The sequence below is a fragment of the Bos taurus genome, chromosome 5 (genome assembly GCF_002263795.3).
Source record: "Bos taurus isolate L1 Dominette 01449 registration number 42190680 breed Hereford chromosome 5, ARS-UCD2.0, whole genome shotgun sequence".
In the NCBI taxonomy this organism is placed as follows: Eukaryota; Metazoa; Chordata; class Mammalia; order Artiodactyla; family Bovidae; genus Bos; species Bos taurus.
The window spans coordinates 107,255,446-107,272,265 of record NC_037332.1 but is presented as its reverse complement, the minus strand read 5'-3'; the positions used below and the strand labels follow the sequence as shown (position 1 = coordinate 107,272,265).

At 39.3% G+C, this 16,820-nt stretch overlaps 1 protein-coding gene across 1 annotated transcript in view; it reads left to right on the top strand.

Annotated features, from left to right (window-relative positions):
* The window catches only part of KDM5A (lysine demethylase 5A), a 62,310-nt gene that overhangs the window by 18,309 nt on the left and 27,181 nt on the right, over positions 1–16,820 (top strand). Inside the window, exons 11-18 of the mRNA NM_001205625.1 lie at positions 1,745–1,926; positions 3,573–3,735; positions 4,803–4,922; positions 7,598–7,792; positions 10,031–10,212; positions 10,578–10,702; positions 12,832–12,982; positions 14,351–14,465. Of these exons, the coding sequence (NP_001192554.1) occupies positions 1,745–1,926; positions 3,573–3,735; positions 4,803–4,922; positions 7,598–7,792; positions 10,031–10,212; positions 10,578–10,702; positions 12,832–12,982; positions 14,351–14,465 (1,233 nt within the window). The remainder of the gene's footprint in view (positions 1–1,744; positions 1,927–3,572; positions 3,736–4,802; positions 4,923–7,597; positions 7,793–10,030; positions 10,213–10,577; positions 10,703–12,831; positions 12,983–14,350; positions 14,466–16,820) is intronic.

Here is a 16,820-nt window from a genome sequence, read left to right as displayed (position 1 = left end):
TTCTGATAGTCTTGTTCAGTTCTATCCTTGTTTTCTGTGGATGGAACTGCCCAACCTCCCTACATCACCATTTCCAAAAGTTCTTCACGATTAGAAGTCTCCTTCCTACCCAGGTCTCTAGTTAGACAGAGGACCCTGTTTCATCTTCTCTTGTATCCTTCCCTATGTAGTATGTCTCTGTGAGCAGGTAAGCATCATGCCTACAGTCATGTTCTAAAACAGGAATGGGAATGTGCATGCTCACACCGTTCCAACCCTGGCTTCCCTTGTTTGAGTCCCATCTTGCCCTGACCAGTCCATTGTAACTCCTTACAGTATCACCGACCCAGTTTATTCATGGTACTGTCTCACTCTTTATCATGCCAACTGTCCAGTCAGAAATATCTAACTACTTAATATGTGCTGAATAGGGTTTTCGTTTTTTGTTTTGTTTTATGATCAAAAGCTGTGTCTTTTGGCTGTCTTCTTATTTTAGCCTTATTATTGATTTTTTCCCTCCTGTCATAGTAGAGCACAGGTTAAGATAATCGCATTAGGAAAATGTTCATAGATTCTCTCATTCACAGATTCTCTCTTCAGCTTTGTCACTGGTTATTTAACCTCTTTACTTTGAGGGTTTTAATCTCTGTATTATAGAAACTTTCACATGATTAAAAGTTAACATCATAATGAATTTCTCTCCCTTCCTCCCTGGCATCCAGGTTCAACCATTACCAGCCTTCTAATAGAAGGCAGTCAGATTCTCTTGTTTCTGCATTCAGACTTCTGCAGTATCACATCACATATCCTGGAAAACTCAACTACACTCTTGCAAGAATGACAGTGAAAAAGGCAGATAGCATCTTAGAGCTGTTATGAAAGTAGTTCGATTTTGTGGGTCTCCTGGATTCCTTATACTCCACTTGGGTTCCTTAGGCCCCTTTTGAGAACTGCTTGCCACAAGGATGATAGCATTTTAAGTCTCTGCCACATACGGTTTCAGAAGTGGGTGTTTGAAACTCATGTCCAGAGCTTATATCCAGTTAGAAACCTGAAAACTCAGCACCTTTCCTTTTTCATTGTGGCTGTGCTTTTTTTTTTTTTTGGAAATTGCAATTTCTTTTTTCTCTTGAACTCATTTGTGAAACAAAAAAATTTGTCGTTATTGTTAATGGATGTGTTTGTAGTGTGATTGCCCAGGATTCTTGCCTGTAAAATCCCATGGACAAAGGAGCCTGGTGGGCTACAGTCCACAGAGTCACAAAGAGTTGGACATTACTGAGCACATAGTTGGGGTTGGGGGTGCTGACTTTCTGCACCATCCTGGTCTTCACCGTTGGCCACAGATTCAGGATCCTATTCCGTTTTGTCCTCACAGTATCTTGGCACCACAAATATATTGATAAACATTTTGGTAAGTTATGCTACCAGGGATAAAGTAGATATACAATACCAACCTATTAAAATGAATCTCACAGTATTTTACTGGTAAGCTGTGGGGGTGGGTGGGGAGTAATAATAAGCCTTATATGCGTAGAGTAATCCAGAGATAGCTTAAATAACTAAAGGGAAATGTAAATATCACTTAGGAGATAGGATTAAATATTTAGGAATATGAGTTACACGTAGAGAGCAAGGAGCACATATTCTGGATTAGATGATTGTGACTTAACACAATTTTTACTTTTGTTTTTAAAGACTCTCTTGAGATACCTGTTGGGCTCTTGTCATTTCTGCTCTCATTTACACTGTTTTCCTTCTGTAGGAATATGCGCTTTCTGGTTGGAACTTGAATAACATGCCTGTGCTAGAGCAGTCTGTTCTTGCACATATCAACGTGGACATCTCTGGCATGAAGGTGCCGTGGCTCTATGTGGGGATGTGCTTCTCCTCCTTTTGCTGGCACATTGAAGATCACTGGAGTTATTCCATCAACTACCTGCACTGGTACGCACAGTTTTTGTTAACAACATGCACACTTGGTGACCTTTCTAAAGGTGTGATAAAATTAGGTGATGTGTTGGGGAGAACTGACTTTAAAGTGTGTCCTACCCAAAGTAGGATAAGGTACTGGGTAGGGGTCTCAGGGTACAGCGTCTCTGACACTTCCACTCTTAACGTGTGCAGCCGAGCCCCAGGTTTTAGACCAGGTGATTCTTAGTATTCAGTGTACAGGAAACATTTCTTTGATTTAACTTTTGATATGTAAGGCAGGATATTTAAAGTTTATATAGTCAAGATCTGACTAACCTTCAGTATTTGAAATTAAATGCCTGTGTTACATGTGTATTAGTTAAGGTTTTTTGTTGGTTTTTGTTTTTATTTGACCCACAGCTTTTATTTACTTACCCAGTTCCATGTTCAGTATTCCGATCTTAACCAAATAGTATTTTTCTTTCCATTTGAAAGATACTGCTCAGGTCAGCGGAGAAGGCAGTGGCACCCCACTCCAGTACTCTTGCCTGGAAAATCCCATGGACGGAGGAGCCTGGTGGGCTGCAGTCCATGGGGTTGCTAGGAGTCGGACACGACTGAGCGACTTCACTTTCACTTTTCACTTTCATGCACTGGAGAAGGAAATGGCAACCCATTCCAGTGTTCTTGCCTGGAGAATCCCAGGGACGAGGGAGCCTGGTGGGCTGCCGTTTATGGGGTCGCACAGAGTCGGGCACGACTGAAGTAACTTAGCTTAACTTAGCTCAGGTCAGGCTGTGCAAACTAATGGTTTTCTTTCTTTCATCCCTGTGCTTTGCAATATGATAGCTTCTAGCCACGTGTGGTTGTTTAAAATTAAAAGTTTACTTCAGCATTTGCATTAACCACATTTTAAGTGCTTACTTGTCAATTGTGACCGGTGACCCTTGTATTGGCCAGCATAGATATAGAACATTTTCAGTCATTGCTGTAAGTTTCTATTAGAGACAGCACTGTGAATTGTATTATGATTAAGTTATTCTGTAGATTGCATGACTAATTAAATCAATTTCCTTGAACTTCAATTTAGTATTATAAGTAAACTCTAGTCCACTGAAGTCTGGTGTGTTACTGATGCCAAGTGTTTGGTCCTTAAGATTCATAGATAGAACTCAGGATTTCAACAATTTGTAAGATTCATAAGTATTATTCAGGATTTCAACAATGTCTTTCCTTGGCTTATTTCCTTGGATAGTAATGTTGAAGTTCTACAGACATATTCTATAGGGCATTGACTTTTACTTTGATCATGGTGGGGATAATTGGAATGTCCAGTGGACCTGTGAACCAGGCAGTATGTCAGTATCCTTTGGTACAATGCTTGCTTTTCCTATAGCATCTTTTCTGTTGGAAGATGCTGTTTACTGCTCTACCTTAAAGAGTTCATTCGACTTGCCTTTCCATAGTGAAAACTACATACCCACCTGTCCGTATACACTTGCCTTACCTCCTGTTGTGAATAGTAGCACAGATTTTTGAAATGGTTGCTAGGATTCAGGGCCCATTATCTATGGCCACAGAGCAAGACAAAGTTAATTACAGTTTAGTAGATTTGAGTCCGAGACCCTGGCCTCATGGGCACCATGCTCTGCCTGGATAAACTGTTACTTCTTTGCTAGGGGAGAGCCAAAGACATGGTATGGCGTGCCTTCTCATGCTGCAGAGCAGCTGGAGGAGGTGATGAGGGAGCTAGCCCCTGAGCTGTTTGAGTCCCAGCCTGACCTCCTGCATCAGTTAGTCACCATCATGAACCCCAACGTGTTGATGGAGCACGGGGTACCGGTGAGTCTTTTTGCATCTCCCTTCAGTATTTTAAAGTTAATGTATATCATAATATATGCTTGGTTTTATAATAGTTAATAAAATCAGATCCTCTTCTGGCCAAATTAGAATTTATACTCCAAAGGGAACGACATTTATTTTATTAAGAATGGGTTGTTATGAAATGTGAATCATACCTTTATGTACAGCAGCCTGTCAGAATAACCTTGTTTTCAGTATATCTTGGTTTTAGTAAACATCTTATTTTCTTTATTATCCCATTTAATCAAAGTAGAAGTGTCTTAAGTGGTAGTTCTAATAACTGATCCTTATCTTTGTGGAGATCATATTTCCATCTTTCATATGAAGATTTTATAGCCTTTTTTTGCATGAGATAATGAAGTAAAGACACAATGAACACCTTTTCTACTTTTAAATCTAGTTTTGAAAATGATTATTACATTTAAATTGTGCTAATATTTGATAAAGTATAAATTCAGTGTTTGCTTCATATAGTCAAATAGTTATAACCTTAATGAGAAAGGAGATCGGGCGATAGTAATGTTATCTTGTCTTTAAAGAGTTAATTTGTACAAAATCTTGGACTTTTCAAAAGACATAGTATTATCATAAAACCAGGAGATTCAGGAAAACTGATTTGAGGCTCTCTGTATGGCATAGGACCTGATCAGTTAGTTTCCAAAAAAAAATGACGCAAAAACAGTGAAATTCATCCTTTCCCACTATGTACACCGTAGGAATAAAGGGATAAAAGAAAAATTCTCTTAATTGTAAAACTGTCATCAAGTTAGGAAACTAGTAGCTCAGTGAGAGGAATGTTTTCTCCTTGAAAATTTCTTTGGGCTGAGAATTCTTGTCATGAATTATTTTATCAGTGACATAATATTATAAGAAGGTGAAACTGATAGCTTCTTCAACCCTGATGTTATTTTTTGGTATGTGTAGCTTAATAGTTTATTGTTGTCAAGTTTAAAAAACGCTTCTGAAACTGGTGAAATGTTTCCTTTTTCTGTTGTTTTCATTTTGTTTTCTTCTGCTTTCGTATCCTGTTTCTGACTTGCATTTAGGTGTACAGGACCAATCAGTGTGCTGGCGAGTTTGTGGTGACGTTCCCTCGGGCCTATCACTCTGGGTTTAACCAAGGCTACAACTTCGCCGAGGCTGTGAACTTCTGCACTGCTGACTGGGTCTGTTCTATAGCAAGTGGCTGTTGTACGTCTACTAACACCCCTGGAGATGCATTGTAATTGCTGTGTTTGCTTAGCTGGGAGGGGAGGGTTTATGAGTATTCAGTAGGGATTGGGATGTCTGCTGCGGTTTAGAAAGTTCCAGGTAGTTTTTATTTGGAAGGTTTTGTAGTTCTTCTCATTCGTTACTTTCTCATTTTGTTTGAATTTTAAATGAGCAGTTGATGTTCTCTGAATCTTCTCTGAGAGAACGTAATTCCTCTAGTCTCTGGTTTCTCTGAGCACTTTTTGGATTTTATAAAGGTGACCAGATCTTTTTGGGGAATTAATTGTACCATATCAAATAGCTAGCTCTTATTTTTATTTTAAAATATCCAGTTCTGATTTTTATCTTAAAACATCCCTTTATTATTTTCCTTCTGATAGACAATTAGTTGATTTTATTCTTCCTGCCATTTTATGTTTTCTATATTCTTTTTAAAAAGATTATTTTAAAGGGTAGCCATGATACTGAGATCTCTATGGGCTACACTTTTGTGTAGATGATGTTGCCATTGATTGCTATTTTGCTTGTAAATGAAGTAGATATAAAAAAGTAATTAGTAGTATGTACATCTTATTGGTGGGGGTGTAAAACTGCAAACTTGTAATACACTATTTGACTTTATTTTTCCTTTAGTGAGACTATTCTGTTGTTTTGTCACCTCTCCTGACATTTTGGGGTTTTTGTTTTTTTTTTTTTTAGTAATATTGGATCTTATGTTTTCTATGGGCATCTTAGTTTGTTAAACTTCATAATTGGGCTTCCCTGGTGGCTTAGTCACTAAAGAATCTGCCTGCAGTGGAGGAGACCCAGGTTCAGTCCCTGGATTGGGAAGATGCCATGGAGAAGGAAATGGCTCTCCGCTCCAGTTTTCTTGCCTGGAAAATACCATGGACAGAGGAGCCTGGTGGGCTAATTAGTCATATTGTTTCCTTAGCTAATGAATGAAATTGAATAATGAACAATCCTACTTGACCTAGTCATTCTAAACTTCTTACTAATTAGAAAGTAGCAAGAGCAAAACAGAGCTTAGGACTTTGTCTTGGACTTGAACTCTATTTCAGAAAACTCAGCTTACATTTATTAAGTGTTTATGATTTACTTGTTCCTTGGCCAGGTAGATATAGTGTGGAAATGCAGGTGATTCAGAGATGAGTTGGAAATGATTCTACCTTTAACATGCTCATTATTACTGCTGTCTAATCTTGGGTAACTTTTAATTTCTCTGGTCCTAAATTCTTTTTTACCTCCTATGTAAAAAATGCTAAGATTCACTTAGTGACCTCAGACAAGTGAGGTAATACATGTGAAAGCCCTTGATACTCCTTAGGAAAAGAGTGTGCTATAATTGAAAAGTAAAAGCAGCTTTATATCTGGAATAAAGTGATGGTACAAATTTTTATAAGCTACAGTGGACAATCAGTTCTATTTTATGTAGCTTCCTTGTGATAATTAAAAACTGCAAATCCTCTGGTTTTATTTTTTTTCTTACTCTTGCTTTAAGGCTGAGAAATGTTTACATATCTGAGAATTAAGAAAGAATTGTATATTGTTGGTGGACAAGATAAATGCTGAACATAAGCTCAACTTTTTTTTTTTCTTAATATATAAGCTCAAAAAAAAGCATAAGCTCAACATGTATTTTCTTGGGAAAGATTGTTTCTTTGAAAGAGTGGGGAAATAGTGCTTGATTCAGAGATAGTACTGTGCTCTGGCGCTCTGATTCCTGTGATTCCCCTCTGCTTCCTCAAAATGGAGGTGAGCTCCAAAAGGTTCTTAGAGGTTGACTTTATTTTTTCTCTGAGGTTACAGTTTTCAGATACAAATAAAAACTTTAGCCATCCAAGTTTTTCCACTTGAGTAAAGGAAAGAAATTGGAGAGAGAGAAAGAGTTTGTGTAGTGTAGCTAGTATCAGTTTTATTTGAAGCGTGTTAGATTTTCAGAAGTTATCTTAGTGTATCTGTTGGCTTATGAAAAGTGATCATTTAGTAATTTATTTCACGTAGGAAAATTAAAGTACATGATTAAAATTAAAGTACATGCAATCTCATGATTGCACTTTGAATTTTTTCTAGGCCAGACTGGTAGTTTTAAAAATAATTTTTAGATAACATCTAAATAGTCCTTATAAAAAATAGTCCATGTGAACTGTTTAGTGCTTTTTCCTTCCCTTCCCTTCCATTTTCCCTCCTTTGTAGTAGCATCTGGTTTTTTTTTGTTTTGTTTTGTGGAAACATCAATGTTGACTACGTCCAATTATACCTTTATAGCTTGATAATTTTTTTCCTTTTCTTGTAAGAGCAGTCCCATGTGACTGGTGTAAAAGAGTTCTGCCTCATTTATGTGTCAAGAAACTCATGCTTGAGGTGCATAACTGTGTAATGAGTGGAAATCAGCTGCTTAGGCTAGAAGCTCAGCATCGTGAATTAGGGGGATTTTCTTTGGGAAGGCCTTCGTGAAATTCTTGCTGGGTGATAAAGTTTTAATATTTACAGTTACCTCTTATATTCAAATGGACGTTCTTGTTCTGTTGTTTATAAGAAAAAAAGAGGATTTGGGGTAAGCAGTGGTTCTGTTCTGGAATGTGTTATAAGCAAGTACTTTAATTTGAGAATCTTGTCTTTTTTTCAGCTGCCCATTGGACGTCAGTGTGTGAGTCACTACCGCCGTCTGAGGCGCCATTGTGTCTTCTCACATGAGGAGCTCATCTTCAAGATGGCAGCAGATCCGGAATGCTTAGATGTGGGGTTAGCTGCCATGGTGTGCAAGGAGTTGACGCTCCTGACTGAGGAGGAGACACGGTTAAGAGAGTCTGTGATGCAGATGGTGAGTTTGCTGATTATAGTGCTCACGGAATACACTAAAAATTGAACCTATGGTGGAAAGAATCCATTTTCATCTTCAATCCCTCTAGAAGTTGAACACAGAAATTGCTAGTTTGGAGATTTCATACCTTTGTTTCTGCCATTTTGGTTTAAGTTGAAGTTTTAGGAATCTTGATGTCAGCATCTCCAGATTTTTAAAAATGCAGTCCTGTCAGGTAGAATTTATTAGGTATATATTTATTTTTAAAATTGTCCTATGTATAGTGTTTCTTTAGGTGAGAAAGATCAAGTTCTTCTCTCAGCTTTCTAATTAAACAAAAGTTGTGTTTCTGGTGATTGCAGATTGTCCGAGTTAATCGATTTGTCTTTTTCCTCCAATCTAAGTTTTTAGTGAATATAAGAGGCACTGAATAACCCAGTGCTGGGATTTTGAATGCTTCAAATAAACTAAATATCATATTGAAATGGAAACTAAATGAGAAAATATATGTCTTCAGCCTGTCTTAGCCCATTTTCCCTAACCCTCCCTACGTAGCTAGCCTCACTGGGTGTGTACCATGCTCCCTCCGTCTCTGCATAGCCCACTTTATTTCCCATGATACACGATTCCTTGTGGGATCTTGGTTCCTGGACCAGGGATCGAATCCGTGTTCCCTGTATTGGTAGGCGGATTCTTAACCACCAGATCACTATGGAGGTCCTTTAGTGGAATTCTTTACTGTAAAACTTACCTGATCCTTTAATATGCTGGTGTTTGTTAATTTCCAGTTGGAAGAGGTATGATGCATAGCATTTATCTCCCCCTTAAATTTCCTTGTTTTTTTGTGGAATACCTTCTAGGGTTAGTGGTCCTTAGAGTATGCTTTGGAAAGAGGTGTAGAATTTCTTAAAGCAGCCAGGACTTAGTTGATGTATTAGCATTCCCTGTTTGCCAGCTGTTAACGTAAGAAACACTTGCAATGCATTTTGGAACCATTTTTGTATTAAAGTAACTTTTAAAGAAAATACGAAGTGCTCTATGAGAAAATGAAAAGATAGAGTTCAGCCAGGAGATATCTAGATAAGAAGAAAATATTGAAGGAATTAGGTTGTGTCTGCCAGTGAATAAACTATTAGATCACTACCTTGTTTAAGTGGAGGAAGAAAAGAAGATTGCTCTCATAGTGGAATTGGCTTGTAAATACTGTGCTCAGGTAAGTAGAAACTGTAAAGGGGACCCCCTTATTTATCAAATGGAAGCCTTTGTAAAATGCGCTTCAGGTGCCCTTACTTTCTTAAAGTGGCATACCAAATTTGATAAGCTTTCTTTTTTCCCAGTTTTAATATTTTTTTAAATTAAAGTCTAGTTGATTTACAGTGTTTTAATTTCTGCTGTACAGCCGAGTAATTCAGTCACATATACATTCTTAATGTTCTTTTCCATTATGGTTTATCATAGGATATTGAATATAGTTTTCTGTGATATATAATGGGGCTTTGTTGTTTATATGCAAAAGATTAGCTTTCTTTTTGATGCCTTGTTGGAATAGATTATACTTTGATTTTCATAGTTTAAGTAATTTTACATCTTTTTATCCTTGCATGTGTTTGTACCTATCAGTGTTATTTTCAGAATACTAAAATTTTTAGTTCAAGGGTATATTGTCCCTGGGGACAGTACTTTTTGATTTATATTTTTCTTATGTTAAATAGAAAACAAAACCACATAAAACATATAGAACTTCATGAATTATTCTGTGGCAACCTTTGTTGTCATCACTATATGGTCAAGAAATAGAAGTTTATCAGCTAGCCAGTATTTTGTAATAATTATAGGGTATAACCTTTCAAAATTGTATATTAAAAAAGGTTTTTAGGGCAAAATATGTTAGAAAAATAATACTAGCAAATAAAAAAGTCTTGGCTTAACTGTGCCCAAAAAAACCCTTATCAACCATCTTCAAAGTACCTCCCAATTACTGCTTCCTTTCCTTCCCTCAACAAATGACATTTAACCTCTTTGTAGTAAGCATTTCTTGCATTTTAAGAAGTTTTTGTCAGTCACATGTGCATTCTTAGATACTAAGGTTTTAGTCTTGCTCATAAAAAATTAGCAATGTTTTTAGAAAATATTTTGAGGATGTGCCATCGTATCTCCCATGTTTATGTCGTCAGAGTAGAAAAAAAATTAATCACTTTAAGTTCTCTGATGCTTGAAAGACTGGAAAGACTTGATCAGGTGACATCAGTTGTATTTCAGGGTGTCCTGATGTCGGAGGAAGAGGTGTTTGAGCTTGTGCCTGATGATGAGCGACAGTGTTCAGCCTGCAGGACCACCTGTTTCCTCTCTGCTCTCACGTGCTCCTGTAACCCTGAACGGCTCGTGTGTCTCTACCATCCGACTGATCTGTGCCCCTGCCCCATGCAGAAAAAATGTCTTAGGTATCCAGACATTTCTTGTAAAGCTTCCATTACAGTCTTTTTAAAAATTGTTAATACTCTTGTTCGTAATGCCCTTCCTTGTGTTTGTTCTAGTTACCTCTTACCTGTCCGCCTCCTTTCTTGAAGATCAGCCCATTAAAGTTGGCCCTAAACTTACTGAATAAAATGAGTTGCTTTATCAAGTTGATGTCACACATTCCTTGACTTTCTCTGAATTAAAACTCTGTGAGCTGCTTAGGTTTTTCTCTTTATGTGTACCTGGCCATTGTACTTCCCTTAAGGTGATTCTGTTTCAATGTTAATTTATTTTCAAATTATTGTTGGGTTTTGAAAGTTTTTATTTTTGTATGTGATCTTCTTTTTAGATATCGCTACCCATTGGAGGACCTCCCTTCTCTGCTCTATGGTGTGAAGGTCAGGGCACAGTCCTATGACACGTGGGTCAGTCGTGTTACAGAAGCATTATCCGCCAACTTCAATCACAAGAAAGGTTAAGTTTCTTCCTTTTTTAAGCAGACACTGAAATGGTTTTCACTTTGAAAGAGATCTTGTTTTGTTTCATGTGTTTTTCCTCCATTAAGGAAAAGTCCTAGGCTTCATAAGAGATTTGAGACCAATGGGTTGGTTGACTACAGACTTAATTTCCTGTTTGAGAATCTTTTGTTAAGTGATAAAGTTGATATAAAATGAGATTGCTAACAGCAGATGTATCATATATTTTGGGGAACCGTTGTTACAAGTAGACTCACATTAACAGCTCACTGTAGCAATTCTCTGTTCAAGAAAATTAGAGTTACCAAGGGAACATTTCATGCAAAGATGGGCACAATAAAGGACAGAAATGGTATGGGCCTAACAGAAGCAGAAGATATTAAGAGGTGGCAAGAATACATAGAAGAACTATACAAAAAAGATTTTCACGACCCAGGTAATCACAATGGTGTGATCACTTACCTAGAGCCAGACATCCTGGAACATGAAATGAAGTGGGCCTTAGGAAGCATCACTATGAACAAAGCTAGTGGAGTTTTGAAATGGAATTCTAGTTGAGCTATTTCAAATCGTAAAAGATGATGCTGTGGAAGTGCTGCACTCAATATGCCAGCAAATTTGGAAAACTCAGCAGTGGCCACTGGACGTGAAAAGGTCAGGTTTCATTCCAATCCCAAAGAAAGGTAGTGCCAAAGAATGCTCAAACTACCACACAATTGCACTCATCTCATACGCTAGTAAAGTAATGCTCAATATTCTCCAAGCCAGGCTTCAATAGGACGTGAACTGAGAACTACCAGATGTTCAACCTGGATTTAGAAAAGGCAGAGGAACCAGAGATCAAATTGCCAGCATCCATTGGATCATCAAAAAAGAGAGTTCCAGAAAAACATCTACTTGGCTTAATTGACTATGTCAAAGCCATTGACTGTGTCGATCACAACAAACTGAGGAAAATTCTTAGAGATGGGAATATCAGACCACCTGACCTGCCTCCTGAGAAATCTGTGTACAGGTCAAGAAGCAACAGTTAAAACTGGATGTGGAACAACAGACTGGTTCCAAATCGGGAAAGGAGTAAGTCAAGGCTGTATATTGTCACCCTGCTTATTTAACTTATATGCAGAGTACATCATGAGAAACGCTGGACTGGATAAAGCACAAGCTAGAATCAAGATTGCTGGGAGAAACGTCAATAACCGCAGATATGCAGATGACACCACACTTAAGGCAAAAAGCAAAGAAGAACTAAAGAGCCTCTTGATGAAAGTGAAAAGAGAGTGAAAATGTTGTCTTAAAACTCAGCATTCAGAAAACTAAGATCATGGCATCTGGTCCTATCACTTCATGGCAAATAGATGGGAAAACAATGGAAACAGTGACAGACTTTATGCTTTGGGGCTCCAAAATCATTGCAGATAGTGACTGCCGCCATGAAATTAAAAGACGCTTGCTCCTTGGAAGAAAAGCTATGACCAACCTAGACAGCATATTAAAAAGCAAAGACATTACCTTGCCAAAAAGGTCCATCTAGTCAAGGCTACGATTTTCCAGTAGTCATGTATGGATGTGAGAGTTGGACTATAAAGAAAGCTGAGCACCAAAGAATGATGCTTTTGAACTGTGGTGTTGGAGAAGACTCTTGAGAGTCCCTTGGACTGCAAGGAGATCAAACCAGTCAAGCCTAAAGGAAATCAGTCCTGAATATTCATTGGAAGGACTGATGCTGAAGCTAAAACTCCAGTGCTTTGGCCACATGATGTGAAGAGCTGACTCATCTGAAAAGACCCTGATGTTGGGAAGGTTGAGGGCAGGAGGAGAAGGGGACAACAGAGGATGAGATGGTTAGATGGCATCACAGACTCAATGGACATGAGTTTGAGTAAACTCCGGGAGTTGATGATGGACAGAGGCCTTGTGTGCTGCAGTCCATGAAGTCGCAAAGAGTCAGACATGACTGAGTGACTGAACTGAACTGAGAAATTCTCAGAATTAGAAACAAGCCACCTGGTATAAGCTTCAGTTGTATTGGCGGGATTTTCACAGCTATGGTGTTTTTGCTAATTGATTGGTGAGTGGCTTTTTATTTTCTCTGGTGATAGTATATGACTCTCTTTCTTTTTACAGATTTGATTGAGTTACGAGTAATGCTGGAGGATGCTGAGGATAGGAAGTACCCAGAGAATGATCTCTTTCGAAAACTTAGGGATGCTGTAAAAGAAGCTGAGACGTGTGCTTCTGTGGCTCAGCTGCTTCTGAGCAAAAAGCAGAAACACAGGTAAGGCTGAGAAGAATTCTCTAGTGGTTTTCTGTTTTATTTTGACCAGAGTAATGACAGTCTTAATTGTCTGTGAGGCCATGTTATCCCTCCCCAAGTAATGCCCCAGCTTTGTCTCTTGCTGCTTGCGCTTCTCTTGCTCTGCCTGCACTACCTCCCCTGCTCGTCACCCTCACTGTGCTCCCCCTGCCCTTCATCCTCACTGTGCTCCCCCTGCCCTTCACCCTCACCATGCTCCCCCTTCCCTTCACCCTCATCGTGCTCCCCCTGCCCTTCACCCTCACCGTGCTCCCCCTGCCCTTCACCCTCACCATGTCCTCTGCTTAGGGCCTGCGTGTTTGCTCTTGGCCCTCCTTGGGGCTGTGTTCCCTGATACCCAGCTGGCTTATTCCCTTGCTGCTTCCAAGTCTTTTTTAGACATCATATTCTTGGAGAAGCTTTCTCTGACAACCTTGTAAAATTGCAGCCTTTTTATTCTTCCTTCCTGCTTTGTTTTTCTCCTGATAGACGAATCTACTTACTCTCTTATCTCCTCCTCCTTTTCCTACCCCACTGGAAGATAATGCTAGAGTAGAATGTGGGATTTTCATCCTTCTCATTGCTGTGCTTTGAAGCATGCCTGGCACACAGTAGGTGTGTAATAGGTGTTTGTAAACAGATGATACTGCAGGCTGAAGGCAGGTGCTAGCAGAGAGTGACCTGGGTGCAGGGGAGGCTGTTAAGGAGCATGGCAGTATATGCCCTGGATTTCCCATAATTCACATGTTTCATTTTCTGTGGCGGTGTTTCATTCTAACACATTCCTTGTGTCTGAATGGTTTTTTCTATAGCAGTTTACATTGGGTTTTTAATTACTTTGTACATTTTTTAATCTTTTGTTTTATGAGAGACGAATCATCAGTCAGGACTCCGCACCTGTCATGGGTCTCTGACCCCCACCTCCCCACCTTGGAGAATCTGGCCAAAGCTTAGAGACCCTTTTCTTAGAAAAGTGTACATACAGACATAATCTGGAGTCAGTTTCACAGGGTTTATTTAATCTCCTAAGCCGGGTTAAAGGCCTTTGTTCTACATCTTCAGTTTCCTGAGATGGAGGATTTAGTTTTATCAGTGAACTTAACATTTTACTGTGAGAATTTATTAAATGTTTGAGATGTTTAATACTTGTAAGGTTGGAAGAACTGTAATTTAGAGAGTTGAATCTTTGAGCCATTAACTGAAGAGCTAAGAATCTCATTTGAAAATGAAATCCCTCAGACACGTGTATTTTGGGATTTCTTGGGTTAGAATTCTGGAGAGACTAGAAGCCCCCTTAATGCTGGAGTGACTGAATTTTCTTACTTATGTCTCAACATTGTCTGACACCAGGCAGAGCCCAGATGGTGGGAGGACGCGGACCAAACTGACAGTGGAAGAGCTGAAGGCCTTTGTCCAGCAGCTCTTCAGTCTTCCATGTGTCATCAGCCAAGCTCGACAAGTAAAGGTGGAGTATCACGTTCTCTCTGGGGTAAAGTGAATAGTGTGTCTTGATTCGTTTTTTAGTTCTGTATGTTTCTTTTCTCAAATAAGTGCTGCTGTTTAAGGTTTTTCAGTAGGTAGTAAGAACTCGCTTGGTTTCATTCTTAGTCATTAATTTCTCCTTTAAAATTCTGGAACTAAGGCTAGTTTAGAAATATTTTTTTTCTCTGTTACTTTTAGGCCAGAACCTCCATTTAACGTAGATGTAATTGAAATGCAGAAAACTAGTTAAAGGAATCAATGTATCAGTGAATTACTAGCCCATGAAGTTTTGAAAATGCAGGGCTCTGAAATTACCAGGGCCATCATGGCTTAATGAATATGTAAAATCTCAGAAGTGTCTTTCAGACACATTAATCTGGATAGTTAACTTCTGGTAAGTTGTGGTGTCTTTCTGTGATTTGGCCAGGGCTGGGTAACTAAAATGGTTTTTATCAAGGTTATCGACAGTGAAATCAACGTCAGTTGTATTGTCTGAACCCCGTGCCATAGGAGTGTTCTGATTATTGACCATGCTTTCCTTCCTGAGAGATTTTCTTTTCTAAACATCTGACACCACACTGTGGTTATCTCAGATTCATAATTCACAGTTCCTTCCTCTTTAGGGAAGCTGTTCGTTTTCTCCTCAGCTTGGCTTCTGGGTTTGGAGTATATTGGGAGTCTTGGCCCTTTCTTCTCGAGGTCCTGATCTCTTCTTGGTGACATTAAATATCACCTGTATCCAGTTGATGCCCAGCTGTGACTCTTTCTTCTTTTCTGTAGACTCATCCATCCAGTTGCAGCCACTCCATTTGCCTGTGGTGGGCTGAAAGGCATTTTAGATGAGATGAATCAAAATCCTTAATTGCCTTATTCCCTTTATATCACATTCAGTTTCAAAACTAGTGCTGCTGTTATATTGCCTCTAAAATGTCTCCCAGAGTTGACTGCTAGTCGTCATCTCCGTCACTTAAATTATGCCCGAAACCGTGGGACTCTGCCCCTTAGATAACTGCAGCAGCTCCTTAACTGGTCTGTCTTCTTTTGCTCTTGTTCTGACCGCTCACTTCTCACGCAGTAACCAGAGTGATCATGTGAAACAGAAACCAGGTCACGTCACCTCCCCGTGGTTAGGATCCTCGTGGCTCCCCAGAGCCGTCAGTGAATGCGAAGTGATGGGCACTAATCTGCATGGTCCTGTGTAATTGGACCTCTGCTCATTCCTTAACCACGTTTCTCCTGTGTCCACTTTGCTCTCCATCATCCACTTTGGGCCAAGACATAAGCTCATTCCTCTTTAAAAGCTTTTGCAGTTACTATTTGCCCTTCCTGAGCTAGTCTTCCTCCTGTACCTCCTCACTGTGGTTTTGGTTGTGACCATCATTGTGAAGTAATATGCTCCCCCGTGCCACCTCATCACCTCTGATCACTTTTGTATTGAATTGCCCTATTTTACTTTCATAGCACTGAAAACTAACTGAAGCATTATATTCATGTCTTCAGTGTCTGGCCACTTACATTAAAACACGTGTTCCTTGAGGACAAGGATGTTGTATTTTTTGTTTAATGCTGTGTGCCTAGACTAGTGCCTGCATCTAACTCAGTAGTCATAAAATATTTTTGAGTGACCAGTTCAGTTGCTTAGTCACGTCTGACTCTTTACGACCCCATGGACGGCAGCACGCCAGGCCTCCCTGTCCATCACCAACTCCCAGGGTTTACTCAAACTCGTCCATTGAGTCGGTGACGCCATCCAACCATCTCATCCTCTGTCGTCCCCTTTTCCTCCCGCCTTCAGTCTTTCCTAGCATCAGGGTCTTTTCAAATGAGTCAGCTCTTCGCATCATGTGGCCAAAGTATTGGAGTTTCTGCTTCAACATCAGTCCTTCTAATGAATATTCAGGACTGATTTCCTTTAGGATGGACTGGTTGGATCTGCTTGCAGTCCAAGGAACTCTGAAGAGTCTTCTCCAACACCACAGTTCAAAAGCATCAATTCTTTCTTTATAGTCCAACTCTCACATTCATATATGACTACTGGAAAAACCGTAGCCTTGACTAGACGGACCTTTGTTGGCAAAGTAATGTCTCTGCTGTTTAATATACTCTCTAGGTTGGTCATAACTTTCCTTCCAAGGAGTAAGCATCTTTCAATCTCATGGCTGCAGTCACTGTCTGCAGTGATCTTGGGGCCCAAAAAAATAAAGTGACTTAATCATATTGAAAAGGGGTGTGTAAGTAATTACAGAGAAGCTTATTTATGTCTTTATCATATGTCTGTTTGGTGCTATGATGGTGAGATTATTAAATGGTCTAGAATTTGGTAGTTTGCCAGAACCAT